Genomic DNA, 19,698 nt, shown 5'->3' with positions numbered 1-19,698 from the left:
CCTTGTTTTAGGAATCTTACTTCCACTGGACATTTGGCGTGACGGAGAGTGACTGCTATGGTGCTGTGGATGTTGCTACTGGCAAGTCCTTGCTGTTTGTGCCAAAACTACCAGAGAGCTATGCCACGTGGATGGGAACGTAAGGAACTGTCCACTTCTCTTCAGCTTGTTCTTCCTATTCCTGACTCGTGTTGACAGTCGTCCAAGAATTGCAGCTTTGTATTCAAATTCTCCCACTTTCACTCCTCTCTCTCCTGTAATATCTTCCAGCTCCTCAGAGTTAGATTAAATAGGTTAGGACTTCATTCCCTGGAACATAGGAGAATGAGGGGAGACTTGACAGCAGAATACAAAATTGTGTGGTATAGACGGGGTAAATGCAAGCAGGCTTGTTCCACTGAGGTTGGGTGAGTCTAGAACTGGAGGTCAGAGGTTAAGGTTGAAAGGTGAAATGTTTAAAATGAACATGGAGGGGAGGAGACCTTAATCAGAGGGTGGTGAGTGTATGGAACGAGCTGCTAACAGGAGATGTGGATTTGGGTTCAATTGCAATATTTAAGAGAAGTTTGGATAGGTATGTTGATGGGAGGGGTATGGAGGTCTATGCCCTGAGTGTAGTTCAATAGGACGAGGCAGAATATGAGTTTGGAGATGACTAATGGAGTTTGGAGGGCTTGTGTCTGTGCTGCAGTGCTCTATAACTCTATGACCAAACTTTTGATCATCTTCATTCTACCTCCACATGTGGTCAAGTGTTGCTTTTGTGCTTAGTAAGTTCACAGCAGCTGGGTCTTGTGATGTTTGTGTTAACAGTTTCAGTTCTATTGTAACTCCCTAATTTCTCTTTCCAAGCTGGTAGCTAAATTCCCAGTGATGTTTGCATCATTCCTGTACAGCTGCTGTTTCCATTTAGCATGGCCACAGTATCATGACAGCAAGGACGCAGGGTCTTGTGCAGGGGCCCAAAGGGGCTGTTTGCTGCTGTCCAGCTTGCTTGCGGCATATTAATTGGAATGTTTGATTTTGACTGTTCAGGGCTCACATCCACTCTACACTTCTCTCTAAAATACACTGATTGACATGGAAACTTTTTTATCACCTCTTCTCCCCCCCTGACCCCCACCCCTCTTTCTCTCATGGTCCACTCTTCCCTCCTGTCAGATACCTCCTCAAGCCCTTACCTTTTCCTCCTTCACCTTCCAGCTTCTTACTTTATCCCTCTTCCCCCACCCACCTCGTCTTCCTTCCCCTCCCCTCCCCCCTTCCTTTCCAGTCCTGATGAAAGGTCTTGGCTCAAAACAAGTTTGTTCCTATCCATAGATGTTACCTGACTTGCAGAGTTCCTCCATTCTGTGTGTTGCTCTGGATTTCCTGCATATCCCGAATCTCTTGTGCTATCTATTTAAATATCTCCTTTAAAGAATTTGAGAAGTTCAGACAAGATCCTGATTGAAAGGAATTGGTGCAAGACCTGGGGAGAGGTAACAAAGGATATTTATCTTTATCTGGGGTGCATTTGGCCTCCATTGCTTCAGCAGTGGCTGCTTGTATTTTTCCAGAGCTGGAATTGACAAGTGTCTTGTAAATCAGTGTTGTCAGAGACACTGGAGACGGCAAAGTCTGCAAACTGGAACAACAAACAATCTGCTGGAGAAACTCAGCAGGTTGAGCAACATCCATGGGGAGGAATGAAGTTGTCAAAATTGGGTTTATTATCATTGACTTGTATGTAAGGAAATTTGTTTCATGTCAGCAGAGATAACAATTTCTATGAATTTCAAAATGAATAGTCCAAGTAAAGTGAATGTAATGGACGCAACCTATGAACTCACTTTCAAGGACTTCATCTCATGTTTTCAATAGTTATTGCTCATTTATTAATATTTCTCTATTTGCAGTTTATCTTCTGTACTCTAGTTGAATGTTTGTAGTTTTGCATCAATTCTGTTATGGTTGCTATTCTATATATTGAGTATGCCTGCAAGAAAATGAATCTCAGGATTGTATATGGCGACATATGTTCTTTGATTATAAGTGTGAACAATGCATGTTTAAAGACGGCCCTGTTGCATAGTTCGATGTAACCACATCTCGTTACGCAATGTGTGCCTGTACAGAAGAAAGCCACAGAAGATGACGTCAGCTCGAGGTTCCCTGTGTACAGGAGATCGAGAGATACAGACAAAACATTTCCTCTTTATCACATCACTTTGATTAACGAGGCAGATGGAGTTCAGTCTAGAAAAGTGCGAAATGATACATTTGGAAGATCAAATTTGAAGGCAAAGTACAGGGTTAATGACAGGATTCCTAATGTGAGGAAAGAAAAGGATCTTGGGTCCCATGTCTGTGGGACCCCTCAGAGTTGATAAGAAGGCGTATGGTTGCTGGCCTTTGCTAGAAACATAGAAAACCTACAGCCAGTACAGGCCCTTTGGCCCACAATGCTGTGCTGAACATGTCCCAACCTTAGAAATTACCTAGTGTTACCCATAGCACTCTTTTCTTTGACCTCCACATACCTATCCAGGAATGTTTTTAAAGACCATATGGTTTCTGCCTCCACCACCGCCACCGGCAGCCCATTCCACGCACTCACCATTCCCTGCGGTTTTAAAAAAAAAACAACTTGCCCCTGACATCTCCTCTGTGCCTACTTCCAAGCACCTTAACACTGTGCCCTCTCGTGCTAGACATTTCAGCCCTGGGGAAAAGCCTCGGACCATCCACACGATCAATACCTCTCATCTTATACCCCTCTATCAGGTCACCTCTCATCCTCCGTCACTCCAAGGAGAAAAGGCTAAGTTCACTCAACCTATTGTCATAAGGCATGCTCCCCAATCCAGGCAATGTCCTCGTAAATCTCCTCTGCACCCTCTCTATGGCTTCCACATCCTTCCTGTAGTGAGGCGACCAGAACTGAGCACAGTACTCCAAGTGGGGTCTGACCAGGGTCCTATATAGCTGCAACGTTACCTATCGGCTCTTAAACTCAATCGCACAGTTGATGAAGGCCAATGCACTGTATGCCTTCTTAACCACAGAGTCAACCTGCATAGCAGCTTTGAGTGTCCTATGGACTTGGACTCTAAGATCCCTCTGATCTTCCACACTGCCAGGAGTCTTACCACTAATACTATATTCTGCCATCATATTTGATCTATCAAAATGAACCACCTCACTGATCTGGGTTGAACTCCATCTGCCACTTCTCAGCTCAGTTTTGCATCCTATCAATGTCCTGCTGTAACCTCTGACAGCCCTCCACACGATCCACAACATCCCCAACCTTTGTGTCATCAGCAAATTTATTAACCCATCCCTCCACTTCCTCATCCAGGTCATTTATAAAAATCAAGAGTAAGGGTCCCAGAACAGATCCCTGAGACACACCACTGGTGAACAACCTCCATGCAGAATATGACCCATCTACAACCACTCTTTGCTTTCTGTGGGTAAGCCAGTTCTGGATCCACAAAGCAATGTCCCCTTGGATCCCATGCCTCCTTACTTTCTCAATAAGCCTTGCAAGGGGGTACCTTATCAAATGCCTTGCTGAAATCCATATACACTACATCTACTGCTCTTCCTTCATCAACGTGTTTAGCCAATCCTCAGAAAATTCACTCAGCTCGTAAGGCATGACATGCCTTTGACAAAGCCAGGGTCAGGGCATTCAGTTCAAGAGCCCCAAGGTAACTTTACAGCTCTAACACCAGTTCATCCAGACTTGGTGTTCAGCTCTGGTTACCTCATTAAAGAAAGAACGCAGATTCTGTGGAGAGGATGCTGAGAGGGTTTACCAAGATGGTGTCTGGATGAGAGTATGCTCTAAGAGGAATGCATGAGTGAGTGAGCATGACTTTGCAGTGAAGGTGAGAAGCATCCTAACTCTAATGCAAGGTACAAGATGAGAGGCATGGACTGAGCAGCCAGTCTTTTTCCCAGGTGACAATGGCCAGTAGCAGAAGAGAGGAAAGCTGAGGTGGGATGTGGGTGCCTGACGGTGGGGGCAGAGGCTGACACAATAGGGGTATTTAAGAGGCACTCGGGTACATGGAAGTGAGAAAAGAGGGTTGTGTGCTATATGGGGGGGAAGGGATGGATTAATCATCGTGTAGCTGTATGGAAAGGGTGGGCCTGTATTGGGTTCATGGACCATTCCGAAATCTGGTGAGGGGGAAGGAACTGAATGTCTTCAGGCTGCTGAGCCACTTCCCGGAGGGCACGGCCTGAATGTTAAGGGCCCCCAGTGATGGAGGCACTACTGTTTGGAAATGTCCTTTCTGGTGACGAGGCTAGTGTCTGTGATGGAGCTGGCCGAGACTACAACCTTCAGCAGCCTCTTTCGATCCGTGCCTGGGAGCCTGCAGACCAGACAGTGATGCAACCGGTTAGAATGCTCCCCACAGTACGTTTGCAGACATTTGTAAGAGTCTCTGGAGACGTACCAAATCTCCTCGCAACTCCGCATGAAATACTGCATCGTAATGTTGAGCCCAAGAACTTGAAACTGCTCACAATACCCCCCATGAGGACAGGTCTGCGACGTCAGCAGTTAATCAGCCCATTACCCCCCATGAGGACAGGTCTGCAACATCAACAGTAGCCCATTACCCCCCATGAGGACAGGTCTGCGACATCAACAGTAGCCCATTACCCCCCATGAGTTCAGGTCTGCGACATCAACAGTAGCCCATTACCCCCCATGAGGACAGGTCTGTGACATCAACAGTAGCCCATTACCCCCCATGAGGACAGGTCTGCGACATCAACAGTAGCCCATTACCCCCCATGAGGACAGGTCTGCAACATCAACAGTTCCTTTGTTAATAAGCCCATTACCCCGACTGGGTGGAAGACTGCACAGTCCTGTGTCGTGGGCTGCTCTTTCACTTTGTTTCCAGGAGTAGCCCATCTTCAAAGCTCCATCCTCTCCCAGGGGTGAGGTCTTCAGAGCTTCTGTAGCTCTGGGTTTTACAGGACAGGGTCGCTAGCCTCAGCCCAAACCCCCTCCTCTCACAGTCGGGTTCTGCACCGTCCACAGCAGAGTTATAGTATCCCAAAATCCCTCCTCTCACAGCCGGGTTCTGCACCGTCCACAGTAGAGTTATAGTATCCCCAAACCCCTCCTCTCACAGCCGGGTTCTGCACCGTCCACAGCAGAGTTATAGTATCCCCAAACCCCTCCTCTCACAGCCGGGTTCTGCACCGTCCACAGCAGAGTTATAGTATCGCCAAACCCTTCCTCTCACAGCCGGGTTCTGCACCGTCCACAGCAGAGTTATAGTATCCCCAAACCCCTCCTCTCACAGCCGGGTTCTGCACCGTCCACAGTAGAGTTATAGTATCTCCAAACCCCTCCTCTCACAGCCGGGTTCTGCACCGTCCACAGCAGAGTTATAGTATCCCCAAACCCCTCCTCTCACAGCCGGGTTCTGCACCGTCCACAGCAGAGTTATAGTATCCCCAAACCCCTCCTCTCACAGCCGGGTTCTGCACCGTCCACAGCAGTTATAGTATCCCCAAACCCCTCCTCTCACAGCCGGGTTCTGCACCGTCCACAGCAGAGTTATAGTATCCCCAAACCCCTCCTCTCACAGCCGGGTTCTGCACCGTCCACAGCAGAGTTATAGTATCCCCAAACCCCTCCTCTCACAGCCGGGTTCTGCACCGTCCACAGCAGAGTTATAGTATCCCCAAACCCCTCCTCTCACAGCCGGGTTCTGCACCGTCCACAGCAGAGTTATAGTATCCCCAAACCCCTCCTTTCACAGCCGGGTTCTGCACCGTCCACAGCAGTTATAGTATCCCCAAACCCCTCCTTTCACAGCCGGGTTCTGCACCGTCCACAGCAGTTATAGTATCCCCAAACCCCTCCTCTCACAGCCGGGTTCTGCACCGTCCACAGCAGAGTTATAGTATCCCCAAACCCCTCCTCTCACAGCCGGGTTCTGCACCGTCCACAGCAGAGTTATAGTATCCCCAAACCCCTCCTCTCACCGCCGGGTTCTGCACCGTCCACAGCAGAGTTATAGTATCCCCAAACCCCTCCTCTCACAGCCGGGTTCTGCACCGTCCACAGCAGAGTTATAGTATCCCCAAACCCCTCCTCTCACAGCCGGGTTCTGCACCGTCCACAGCAGTTATAGTATCCCCAAACCCCTCCTCTCACAGCCGGGTTCTGCACTGTCCACAGCAGAGTTATAGTATCCCCAAACCCCTCCTCTCACAGCCGGGTTCTGCACCGTCCACAGCAGTTATAGTATCCCCAAACCCCTCCTCTCACAGCCGGGTTCTGCACTGTCCACAGCAGAGTTATAGTATCCCCAAACCCCTCCTCTCACAGCCGGGTTCTGCACCGTCCATGGCGGAGTTTGCCTTTGGCGCTCTCCTGCATTGTCCACTGCTTGCTCTACCTTCATCTCCTCACTTGTTCAAGAAGATCTGGCTGAGCTGTGCGGGAATGGTGTTTATGGTTTGCATGTTATGGCAAGTGCCCCTTGGTGGCTTGTTTCTGCGGTACTTACTGAATTGTGTAATAGATTGATGATATTCATTTTTCACGTGTACAGTGAAAAGTGTCACTTTGTATCTATGACTATTATGGTTTGTAGATGCGCTGGGGGCAGCCTGCAAGTGTCGCCACGTTTCCTGCGCCAACATGGCATGCTAACAAATTACTAACCCTAACCTATGTCTTTGGAATGTGGGAGAAAAGAAGCTGGGTGACCGTTTGTTTTAATTAAATTCAGCATTGTCTTGTACTGTGCCTCTGGTGTGGGTCCTGAGGGTTCTGTATCACCTTCCTGATGGCACCAGCCGGAAGGCAGCACGGCCTTAGTTGAGGGGATGTGGAGAGGATGTTTCTTATACTGGGGAGTCTCGGACCAGAGAGCACAGCATCAGGTTAGAGAGACGTCCATTTAGAACAGAGATGAGGAATTTCCTTAGCCAGACGGTGTGAATCTGTGGAATTCAATGCCCCAGATGCCTGTGGAGGCCAAGTCATTGGGTATATTTAAATCAGAAGCTGATGAGTGTCAGTGTGCCAAAGATGATGGGGTTGAAAGGGTAATAAATTAGCCATAATGAGATAGCAGAGCAGACTCGATGGGCTGAATGGTGTGATTCTGCTCCTATGTCTTATGGTCTATTGTTGAAATATCTACTGTCGCATAGTGGGACAAATGGCAAAATTTCAACTTTAGACAAAAATAATGGAATAAAAAGCTGCCATTCCCCCGTTATTTGAGTTGCTCCAAAGGCCGGTGAGGTGAGGGTGCTGTGCTCTGTCTCTCAGAAACGTGGGACCAACTGAAATCCCAACCACAGAGCTCTCCAGTTAAGATTGACTTTATTGGCCTTATTTATCTCTGCAGTGGATTCCGGTTAATCCGGGCAGCTGTTTAGTCGGGACAACCCTTAAAGAACAAAATCTATTCAAGAAAATAGGCAGGAAATTCTCTTTGTTTATTTAGACACAATGCCTCTTAATTGGGACAGGAGACTTGACAGACAATTAGTTTTTAACTAGTGCCAGTCATGTGCACTTGCTGTTGGACTCTACACCATGCTAAGAGTGAACAGCTTTTAAATAGTGTCAGTTGTGTGTGTGTTCAGAAAGCAGTGATTTTTTTTTTGTCACGGATAGCTGGCAAGAAATAAGCAGTAAGACAATTCAGAACAGTTTTCAGAACTGTGGTTTCAAGCATCAGTCTTGGAGATGCCAGAAATGACCAGGAGAGAAAATGAAATTATTTCACTACTTCAGGTTAGGAATTACATACAGTTTGGTTTTGACAATCATCTTGAATTTGAAACTGAAGATTTGGAGGATACAATCATTGAATGCATTGTATGAAGACAGTTCATCTGCACTCGGTCTGTGTTGACTTCATTCATTTACAGTAAATCAAAAGAACATGTCAGTGAACACTGGATGGATTCCTGTGTTACTGTTGGCACTAATGCACTTTTATAGACTGTAGTGGTGGTGTGTTCTAATTTGTTCTGTACTTCATTTATATAATTTCTTACTCAGTTAAATGGTAGTTTGTCTTTTTTGTTAACTATTTGAATGAAACTTTGGCTAATTGGGCCAAAATGGACTGGTCCTGATGTGTCCTGATTAACCTGGGATCCACTGTATTGTGATCCAAGGAGAGGAACGAGATCCTAAGAGCAATGGCCTTTGGAGTTTAGCCGTATGGCATTCAGTTCCTGGTAAGGTCACTCATCGCAGTAAAAGGTCAAGGGCGAGGTTCCAGATGCAGTGATCACCAAGACCTCAGAGGTGGAACTGGCTGAAGATGATGATGCATCACAATGGCAGTCAAGGACCCCTGTGCCACTGGATCCTAACCCCAATCTGTCAACCACAGTGTGGCGGCTGCCTATGCTTCAGTCACACGTAGGTGAACTCCCTAACGTCCTGCTTGTGGATGCCAGATTGGCCTCTGGAGCCACCTGAGCATCCGCCAAAGACAACTTCTTAAGAGAATGTCTTACTTGACTTGTGATCACACTAACACATTAAGAATGTGCTGTGGTGTGTTGGCACAATATGCAACAAACAACATTCAACAATTAAAAGCATAAAGAACTATATAAAAATTGGAGGTTAAAGTACAGATATGATATAAAATGTGCAATAAATACCATGTATTTACAATGTAAGCAACATTATAAAAAGTTATTTAGAGTGTTTATATTGCTGTGTCCTGAGGTAATCAATAGGCGGGGGGACTAACTAGAATGGTTGTTCAGATTAACTGCCTGGGTGAAGAAACTTGTTTGATGTGGGGTTTTTTGTTTTAATAGCCTTCTAGTGCTTTCTAGAGGGAACTTTTGGAAAAGGCAAGTTTGTTGGGTGGTTAGTATTCGTGATGTGAGGCAGACATACCCAGCCTTGCGCATCCTCTTCCATTTTGAGTGTCTTGAATCTGAACAGGTTTAGATTTATTTATCACATTACATCAGGAAACAGTGAAATGTGTTAACAACCAGCAGTCTGAGGATGTGCTGGGGGCAGCCTGCAAGAGTTGCCACACATTCCAGCACCAACACAGCATATTGACAAAGCTCAGCTGAAAACCGGCCCCTTTGATCCCTCCCTGCCCCCTCTGAGGTGTTTCTTATGCCACTTCAAGCATCACCTCTCGCATTGCCCTTGGAATTGGTTTATGATTCTCACATTTATCAAGATACAGTGAAGGTCTAGTCTGGTTCGGACAGGCTGAGTGAGCTCGGGCTATACTCTTTGGAGCAAATGCATCGCGCAGATGGCTGGGGAGGCTAGGTCAATGGGTATCTTTAAAATGCAGGTTGATGGGTTCTTGTTTAGTCAGCCTGTTAAAGGAGGCAGGAGAATGAGGTTGAGGGGTGGAAATAAAGCACTCATGGAATGGCAGAGCCTGGTCTAATATTGTTTATGCAGATCAGATCATTACACAGTGCGGTGAGATAGAACAAGGTACAACAATAACAGAATGCAGAATAAAGTGTAACAGCTACAGAGAGTGCAGTGCAGATAGACAGGTTGCAAGATCATAATGAGGTGGTTTGTGAGGTCAAAAGTCCATCTTATTGTCGAGAACCATTCAATAATCTTTTGCAACAGAAAGTAAAAGTCTGGTGATGTGCTTTCAGGCTTTTGTATCTCCTGGAGAGGGTGAAGAGAGAAATTCCACGATGGATGAGTCTTTGATTCTGCTGAGGCAGTGATAGAGGGGAGGCTGGTTTCCGTGAGCTGCCGATGAGCTTGGCAGTTTCTTGAGCTCACGTGCAGAGCAGTTGCTGTACCAAGCCTTCAGGGATGCAGATAGGAGGCTTTGTGTGGTGCCTCTTGCTACCATCCTGGGAACGGTCCAGTTATTGACCTGAGCAAAGCCTTGCCTACAGAATTAATAATAGAGCAGAAAAGATTTGGAAAGTGTCAATTCCCGATTGGAATTCTCGTTTAGTTCCCTTCGATTGTGGACCCATAGACTCTTCTGCAAATGTACTTCAATAAAAACATTCTCCAAGGAATCTTGAAAATGTTTTGGTAGTAAGATTGGGAAAGTCTGTGATGAGCAGCCGTGATCGCTGCTGCTCGTATAGCTTAGCCAGGGTCTGGGCAAATTCAAATTTAATTGTCATTCAATCATAGAGCCAACTGAAACAGCTTGACTCTGGGTCCAGGGTGCAAAGCACAATACCAGCAGCCATACACAGCACAAGGTACATACAACACGGATAAGACAGCAGTAATCATAGTCACACAGAAAAAATACTGTATAGCCCAAGCTGCTGAGTGAAGTTTCCTGTAGATTGCTGGTGCTTGGGATGTTGTCAGCAAGAACAAGTTGACAGCAGTCCAGCTTGTCTGCCTCTGGGTGAGCACTGGAGGGCAGGCAGCACTCACGTGAGGTGCCAGTAAGGAAGCACTGCCACATCGCCTCTGGAGTTTCCTCTCCTGGAAAGCTACCACTGGCGATGATGGCCTAGTCGCGCTACATCTGCTGTTACGAAGCTCCCCCCGCTGTCGGTCCAGTGAACCAAACTAGCAGTATTCTACATTCAACAGAAAGGGGAGGAGCCTCTGCCAAAGGAGAGAAAAGGGACTCTGGGCAAAGGCAGGATCTTGGCCTCATTCGAAGTGAGTGAATCGGTCTTCCTGGCAGCCAGGGAGCCACAGGAGATAGCGAAATGTGGAGTTGGACAGCTGACCAGCTCCCGTTGGAGGGAGGCAGGTCTTGGGGAAAGAGAATATCTGCAATATTGCCTTCCTGACTTCCCCTTGAGAGGTGTAGATAGAGTGGGCAGCCAGAGACTTTTTCAGGGTGTGAGAAGGCATAGTTTGAAGGTGATGGGTGATTGGGGATAAGTACAGGGGGATGACAGGGTAAGCTCTTTTTTTAAAGAGTGATGGGTGTGTGGACCTGCCAGAGATAGAGGCAGATACATTAGACATATATAAGAAACCTTTAGAAAGGCAGATGGGTGATACAATAATGGGGGATTATATGGGAAGGAGAGGTTAGATTGACCGTGGAGTAGGTTACAAAGCTGGTTCAACATTGTTGACCGAAGGTCTGATACTGTCTATGTTCCGTCACGTTGGGGATTGAACTAGGAGTGTGTCTGCTCTGTTGTTCTACAAGTTCCTGGCTGATCCTGTCTCTCAACTTATCCCTCAGTTCCCACAAAGCACCTGTACTGTGTTTTAATGTTCAGTGTTCTCTCTCGCTCTCTGCAGGATTCACTCCCGTGAGCACTTCAAACGTAAATACGCTGTGGATGAAGTTCATTTTGCCTGTGATGTAAGTATAACTCTTCAATCATAAGAAGCTGAGCAGTGCAGAGTCTGAGGGAGAGTCACAGGGCTGGAGGAGATGGGCCTCTGGTGGGGAGGATGGTAGCTTGCAATGGTGTCTGATTGGAGGGGATCGGCCTCTGGGGGGATGGTGGGGAGGATGGTAGCTTGCAATGGTTTCTGATTGGAGGGGATCGGCCTCTGGGGGGAGGGGGGAGGATGGTAGCTTGCAATGGTGTCTGATTGGAGGGGATCGGCCTCTCGGGGTGAGGGGGGGAGGATGGTAGCTTGCAATGGTGTCTGATTGGAGGAGATCGGCCTTGGGGGGGGGAGGGGGGAGGATGGTAGCTTGCAATGGTGTCTGATTGGAGGGGATCGGCCTCTGGGGGGGGTGGGGAGAATGGTAGCTTGCAATGGTGTCTGATTGGAGGGGATCGGCCTCTGGGGGGGGGGTGGGGAGGATGGTAGCTTGCAATGGTGTCTGATTGGAGGAGATCGGCCTCGGGGGGGGGGGAGGGGGGAGGATGGTAGCTTGCAATGGTGTCTGATTGGAGGAGATCGGCCTCGGGGGGGGAGGGGGGAGGATGGTAGCTTGCAATGGTGTCTGATTGGAGGGGATCGGCCTCTGGGGGGGGGTGGGGAGGATGGTAGCTTGCAGTGGTGTCTGATTGGAGGGGATCGGCCTCTGGGGGGGGTGGGGAGGATGGTAGCTTGCAATGGTGTCTGATTGGAGGAGATCGGCCTCGGGGGGGGGGAGGGGGGAGGATGGTAGCTTGCAATGGTGTCTGATTGGAGGGGATCGGCCTCGAGGGGGGAGGTTGGTAGCTTGCAATGGTGTCTGATTGGAGGGGATCGGCCTCTGGGGGTGAGGGGGGGAGAATGGTAGCTTGCAATGGTGTCTGATTGGAGGGGATCGGCCTCTGGGGGTGAGGGGGGGAGAATGGTAGCTTGCAATGGTGTCTGATTGGAGGGGATCGGCCTCTGGGGGTGAGGGGGGAGGATGGTAGCTTGCAATGGTGTCTGATTGGAGGGGATCGGCCTCTGGGGGGGGGTGGGGAGGATGGTAGCTTGCAATGGTGTCTGATTGGAGGGGATCGGCCTCTGGGGAGGGTGGGGAGGATGGTAGCTTGCAGTGGTGTCTGATTGGAGGGGATTGGCCTCTGGGGGTGGGGGGGGGAGGATGGTAGCTTGCAGTGGTGTCTGATTGGAGGGGTGGGTGGGGGAGTTGGTGGAGAATGTGCATGGATGGAGTGTACACATTGATGACTCTGCCGTGGAGAGGACAGAGTTCCTTGGTGTACACATAATGGACAATCTAACCTGGACCCACAGCACCTCCTCACTAGTCAAGGCACAGCAGCATCTATACACTCAGGAGATTGGGCTCCCGTCTATATTCTAATAACGTTCTAAAGGAGCGCCATCGAGAGCGTCCTGTCTGGCTGCATCATTGTACGGCACAGAGCTTCAGGGCATCGGACAGCAGAACCCAACGGAGGACAGTGACCAGCACCGGGAGGATTATTGGAGACTCCCCCACCTCCATCCATTTGTGACTTTTACTGGGAGTGTTGTAGATGAAAGGCCCAAAGTATTGGTGAGGATCTCCCCCACCTATCCCACGATCTTTTTGACCCACTACCATCAGGAAGGGGGTATGGGAGCTTCAGGATTAGGACTGTCAGTCTGGGTAACAGCTACTTCCCTCAGTCTGGGAGACTAATGAATACCCTGCCACCTCCGGGCTGTTTACTGTTTACCTATGCTGTGCACTAAATACATTTTGAATTGTATTTTATTAACTTGTGTTAGTATTGTTTTACATGCTGTGTGGGTGCACCATGGTCCAGAGGAATGTTGTTTCGTTTGGTTGTATATACGTACAGTCAGATGACAAACTTGACCTTGATGAAGGGTTTTAGCCCAGAACGCTGTTTATTCATTTCCATAGATGCTTCCTGATCGGAGTTTCTCCAGCATGTTGTGTATGTGTTTCTCTAGATTTCCAGCATCTGCAGAATCTGTTGTTTGTTAGTGCTTCCTAATGTTTTCCCACCTGCTTCCTGGCAAAGCTGCTGTGGACTCTCACTCTACCCAGTTGGTGCTGACCGTGTCAGAGCTAATGCACGTCTTGACCAACAGCCCGGGTTTTCTGAATCTTTTAAAAGGTGGGCAAAGAGACGTGGGCAAATTGGCTAAATCCTGAGAGGTCTCTGGGCTGGGGTGGCCTTCGATTAACCAGGGAAGTGGGTGACGTGGTAACGTGTGAGGTTGACTTGAAAGAAATCTCGCAAATGCAAGAGATTTGCTGCTGGTGTTATCTGGAATACGGCATGGTTGAGTTTATTCCTCAGACATGCAGATGAATGTCAGCACCAAAGGCTTACTGCTCTTGCCCCTTCTGCCCCTCCTGCACCCTGCTCAAATTGCTGTGGGTAAAGGGCTGTTTGCGGGCCATCTGACCTGAAGCACAGATTTATTTCGAGATACAGCGAAGCACACTGACTGCTTTGACCAGCAGCTCACCAACTTGACGCTAGCCTAATCACAACAGTTTACAGTGAACAATTAATCTGCTAATCGGTAAGTGGGAGGAGACCCATGGGCTCAAGAGTTGAACATACAAACAATTTCCAGACGGCACGGGCTCCTCAAAGGGTATTTTCAACCTCTCACTGCGATGGGGGGGTGGAAGTTCCCACTTCAAAAAGGCAACAGTTATACCAGTGCCCAAGAAGAATAATGTGGGCTGCCTTAATGACTATCGCCCGATATTACTCACATCGACAGTGATGAAATGCTTTGAGAGGTTGGTCATGACCAGTCTGAACTCCTGCCTCAGCAAGGACCTGGACCCACTGCGATTTGCCTATCGCCACAATAGGTCAACGGCAGACGCAATCTCAATGGCTCATCACATGGCATTAGATCACCTGGACAATACAAATACCTGTGTCAGGATGCTGTTCATTGACTATAACTCAGGGCAGAAAGAAGCTGCAGAGGATTGTAAATTTAGTCAGCTCCGTCTTGGGTACTAGCCTATAATGTACCCAGGACATCTTCAAGGAACAGTGTCTCAGAAAGGCAGTGTCCATTATTGAGGACCTCCAGCACCCAGGACATGTCCTTTTCTCACTGTCACCATCAGGTAGGAGGTACAGGAGCCTGAAGGCACACACTCAGCGATTCAGGAACAGCTTCTTCCCCTCTGCCATCCAATTCACAAATGGACGTTGAACCCTTGAACACTACCTCACTATTTTAATATTTTTCTGCTTTTTCACCTAATTTTTGATCTATATATAATTACAATGATTATTTTTCTCTGCTAGATTATGTATTGCATTGAACTGCTACTGCTATAAGTTAAAACATTTCACATCACATGCTGGTGATAATAAACCTGATGCTGATTCTGACTCACTCAGAAGGTTGTGAGAGTGGAACAAACTGCCAGCACAAGGGTTCCATGTGAGCTTGATCTCAACGTTTCACTGAAGTTTGGACAGATACAGATAGTAGGGATATGGAGAGCTATGGTCCCTGTGCAGGTTGATGGGAGTGGTATTTTAAATGGTTTTGGCATGGACTAGATGGGCCGAAAGGCTTGTTTCTGTGCTGGTACTTCCCTATGACTACAAAGCCTCATTTGATGACAATACCTCTAACTGCATTCTCTCCTCACCGAGTTGGTTCCTTAAGGCTGTCATGGCTGGTGGGGACTGGAGACATCCCTAGTGAGGTGGGGATAAGCTCCCACTATCTATTAAATATTGCCAATGGCACGCATCTCAAGTAGCTTCTGACAACCAAGTCCAGCACCTGCCCTTCAAGTGTGATTTTAGCTGCTAATCCTGCCAGAGCTGTTTCTACTGACAGGAGGAGGAAAGGCGGGTTACTGGCACCTTAAAACCAGTCACTTTGGGCAGATGGGTCTCATCTGGGAGGAAAAAAAACTCTGATCTTAAACCCCCCACTCCCTCGTGGGGACCAATCAGCACCTGGAGTCCCTAAGGCAGTCCTATGTAGAGTTGGAGGCTGACTGGCAACTCGTGCGATGCCTCTGGTGCCGAATTGTATCGGTCACTGCTGCTGCTCTTGCATTCATCAGCAGCGTGGAGAGGGGAGCCTGCTGCATGAGCAATGGCTTTCTCTCCATATTATACTGCCCAGGCTTGTGTAAACAGCTAGGACACAACATCCATGGTCAACACTGATCAACAGAGGGGTTCTGTGTTTGTGGCGAAGGTTTATGTTAATTTCCTGCTGGGATTGAAGTTGATTGTTTGAGATTTCACATCCTAACCCAAGACCTTGCAAATCCCACTTGACATGTTCCAGAATCAGATTAAACCTTTCACGACTCGACACTGCTGACAGCTGGTGAACAGGCTCCTGTGAAGTAAGTATCTGATTCTGCATTTCAGATTCATCCTAGGATTGTCCCTGGAGAGGCTGCGTTTAAAGGCAGACCACAACACCCAGGATGAGTGCTGAATGCCTGTCAATAGCATCGCTGTCCCTTCCTCTGCAAATATCTGTAGAATTGGGATTGAGGGGTGTATCCTGAATTAGAATCCGGTTTAATATGGCTGACATTTGTGGTGAAATTTGTTTTGTGGCAGCAGTACATTGCAATACATTAAATTACTGTCAGCTTCAATGAGAAGTATCTAAAAAAAAGTAGTGAAAAGAGCAATATAGTGATTAGTGTTCATGGCAAATTTCAGGTCACATGCCAGTGGGAATAATTCTGATTCTGGACTGTTCAGAAATCTGATGGCAGAGGGAAAGAAGCTGTTCTTGAAACAGCGTGTGTGTTCAGGCCCACCATGTAGTCGCCACCCCTTTGCTTCACACTCTTCCCCCCAGCATATGGGAACTGTTTCTGACTTGCCTATCGCATTCCACTTTAACTAGTGACAGACTGTCTGTCTCTCCATTCTACTTGAAGTATCATCGTGGGCAGTGCTATAGTGTAGCAGCTTCACAATGCTGGCAATTGGCTCAGTCCCTGCCACACTGCAAGGGTTTTTTTTGTTCTCAATCGCATGGGTTTCCCCCACATTCCAAAGGTGTATTGGTAGCGGTTACTAAGTTGTAGGCATGCAGTTTTGGTGACAGAAACATGGCGATACTTGGTAAGAATGAAGTTGCCCTCTGATTCAAGAGCCTGGTAGTTGAGGGGTAATAACTGTTCCTGAACCTAGTGGTGTGCGTTCTGAGGCTCCTGTACCTTCTCCCTGAAGAGAGCGTGGGCTGGGTTGTGAGGGTCCTTGATGATGGATGCTGCTTCCTGTAAATGTGTTCAATGGTGGGGAGGGCTTTACAGGTGATGGACTGAGCCATATCTACTAGTTTTTGTTGGATTTTCTGTTCAAGGGGATTGAGGTTTCCATAAAAGGCTTTGATGTAACCAGTCAAAGCATAGAGGTGTTGGTTTCCTCAAACCTTAAAGGCAAAGAGAGACATGGGTTAGGTGGGGACCGAGGGATTGAGAATATTTCCCTTTATCTGCTGATCAGGAAGCCTCTGCCAGTTATCTGTACTAAGGATCCCTACGTCAAATGCCGACCAGTTCTTTGCCTCCAGCAAATGCTGTTCAATAGGCCACTGCTTGTGGTACGGTACGGAGCCCGGTCGCCTCTGCTTGTGGTACGGTACGGAGGCCCAATCGCCTCTGCTTGTGGTACGGTACGGAGCCCGGTCGCCTCTGCTTGTGGTACGGTACGGAGCCCGGTCGCCTCTGCTTGTGGTACGGTACGGAGCCCGGTCGCCTCTGCTTGTGGTACGGTACGGAGGCCTGGTCGCCTCTGCTTGTGGTACGGTATGGAGCCCGGTCGCCTCTGCTTGTGGTACGGTACGGAGGCCCAATCGCCTCTGCTTGTGGTACGGTACGGAGGCCCAATCGCCTCTGCTTGTGGTACGGTACGGAGCCCGGTCGCCTCTGCTTGTGGTACGGTACGGAGGCCCGGTCGCCTCTGCTTGTGGTACGGTACGGAGGCCCAATCGCCTCTGCTTGTGGTACGGTACGGAGGCCCGGTCGCCTCTGCTTGTGGTACGGTACGGAGGCCCGGTCGCCTCTGCTTGTGGTACGGTACGGAGGCCCAATCGCCTCTGCTTGTGGTACGGTACGGAGGCCCGGTCGCCTCTGCTTGTGGTACGGTACGGAGGCCCGGTCGCCTCTGCTTGTGGTACGGTACGGAGGCCCGGTCGCCTCTGCTTGTGGTACGGTACGGAGGCCCGGTCGCCTCTGCTTGTGGTACGGTACGGAGGCCCGGTCGCCTCTGCTTGTGGTACGGTACGGAGGCCCGGTCGCCTCTGCTTGTGGTACGGTACGGAGGCCCGGTCGCCTCTGCTTGTGGTACGGTACGGAGGCCCGGTCGCCTCTGCTTGTGGTACGGTACGGAGGCCCGGTCGCCTCTGCTTGTGGTACGGTACGGAGGCCCGGTCGCCTCTGCTTGTGGTACGGTACGGAGGCCCGGTCGCCTCTGCTTGTGGTACGGTACGGAGGCCCGGTCGCCTCTGCTTGTGGTACGGTACGGAGGCCCGGTCGCCTCTGCTTGTGGTACGGTACGGAGGCCCGGTCGCCTCTGCTTGTGGTACGGTACGGAGGCCCGGTCGCCTCTGCTTGTGGTACGGTACGGAGGCCCGGTCGCCTCTGCTTGTGGTACGGTACGGAGGCCCGGTCGCCTCTGCTTGTGGTACGGTACGGAGGCCCGGTCGCCTCTGCTTGTGGTACGGTACGGAGGCCCGGTCGCCTCTGCTTGTGGTACGGTACGGAGGCCCGGTCGCCTCTGCTTGTGGTACGGTACGGAGGCCCGGTCGCCTCTGCTTGTGGTACGGTACGGAGGCCCGGTCGCCTCTGCTTGTGGTACGGTACGGAGGCCCGGTCGCCTCTGCTTGTGGTACGGTACGGAGGCCCGGTCGCCTCTGCTTGTGGTACGGTACGGAGGCCCGGTCGCCTCTGCTTGTGGTACGGTACGGAGGCCCGGTCGCCTCTGCTTGTGGTACGGTACGGAGGCCCGGTCGCCTCTGCTTGTGGTACGGTACGGAGGCCCGGTCGCCTCTGCTTGTGGTACGGTACGGAGGCCCGGTCGCCTCTGCTTGTGGTACGGTACGGAGGCCCGGTCGCCTCTGCTTGTGGTACGGTACGGAGGCCCGGTCGCCTCTGCTTGTGGTACGGTACGGAGGCCCGGTCGCCTCTGCTTGTGGTACGGTACGGAGGCCCGGTCGCCTCTGCTTGTGGTACGGTACGGAGGCCCGGTCGCCTCTGCTTGTGGTACGGTACGGAGGCCCGGTCGCCTCTGCTTGTGGTACGGTACGGAGGCCCGGTCGCCTCTGCTTGTGGTACGGTACGGAGGCCCGGTCGCCTCTGCTTGTGGTACGGTACGGAGGCCCGGTCGCCTCTGCTTGTGGTACGGTACGGAGGCCCGGTCGCCTCTGCTTGTGGTACGGTACGGAGGCCCGGTCGCCTCTGCTTGTGGTACGGTACGGAGGCCCAATCGCCTCTGCTTGTGGTACGGTACGGAGGCCCGGTCGCCTCTGCTTGTGGTACGGTACGGAGGCCCGGTCGCCTCTGCTTGTGGTACGGTACGGAGGCCCAATCGCCTCTGCTTGTGGTACGGTACGGAGGCCCGGTCGCCTCTGCTTGTGGTACGGTACGGAGGCCCGGTCGCCTCTGCTTGTGGTACGGTACGGAGGCCCGGTCGCCTCTGCTTGTGGTACGGTACGGAGGCCCGGTCGCCTCTGCTTGTGGTACGGTACGGAGGCCCAATCGCCTCTGCTTGTGGTACGGTACGGAGGCCCGGTCGCCTCTGCTTGTGGTACGGTACGGAGGCCCAATCGCCTCTGCTTGTGGTACGGTACGGAGCCCGGTCGCCTCTGCTTGTGGTACGGTACGGAGCCCGGTCGCCTCTGCTTGTGGTACGGTACGGAGCCCCGGTCGCCTCTGCTTGTGGTACGGTACGGAGCCCCGGTCGCCTCTGCTTGTGGTACGGTACGGAGGCCCGGTCGCCTCTGCTTGTGGTACGGTACGGAGGCCCGGTCGCCTCTGCTTGTGGTACGGTACGGAGGCCCGGTCGCCTCTGCTTGTGGTACGGTACGGAGGCCCAATCGCCTCTGCTTGTGGTACGGTACGGAGCCCGGTCGCCGCTGCTTGTGGTACGGTGCGGAGGCCCGGTCGCCTCTGCTTGTGGTACGGTGCGGAGGCCCGGTCGCCTCTGCTTGTGGTACGGTGCGGAGGCCAGGTCGCCTCTGCTTGTGGTACGGTGCGGAGGCCCGGTCGCCTCTGCTTGTGGTACGGTGCGGAGGCCCGGTCGCCGCTGGAGAAAGTGCAGCAGCAGGCTGGTGATGGATGCACATACAATTTTGGTATTTGAGACCATTAGGTA

At 50.5% G+C, this 19,698-nt stretch overlaps 1 protein-coding gene across 1 annotated transcript in view; it reads left to right on the top strand.

The window, feature by feature from the left end:
* The window catches only part of pepd (peptidase D), a 181,015-nt gene that overhangs the window by 17,532 nt on the left and 143,785 nt on the right, over nucleotides 1-19,698 (top strand). Inside the window, exons 3-4 of the mRNA XM_059993348.1 lie at nucleotides 12-139; nucleotides 11,246-11,309. Coding sequence (XP_059849331.1) covers nucleotides 12-139; nucleotides 11,246-11,309 — 192 coding nt within the window. The remainder of the gene's footprint in view (nucleotides 1-11; nucleotides 140-11,245; nucleotides 11,310-19,698) is intronic.

This window comes from Hypanus sabinus, chromosome 17 (assembly GCF_030144855.1).
Source record: "Hypanus sabinus isolate sHypSab1 chromosome 17, sHypSab1.hap1, whole genome shotgun sequence".
NCBI lineage: Eukaryota > Metazoa > Chordata > Chondrichthyes > Myliobatiformes > Dasyatidae > Hypanus > Hypanus sabinus.
Note: the sequence above shows the minus strand (reverse complement) of the source record. Positions and strands in the feature narration are given on the sequence as shown.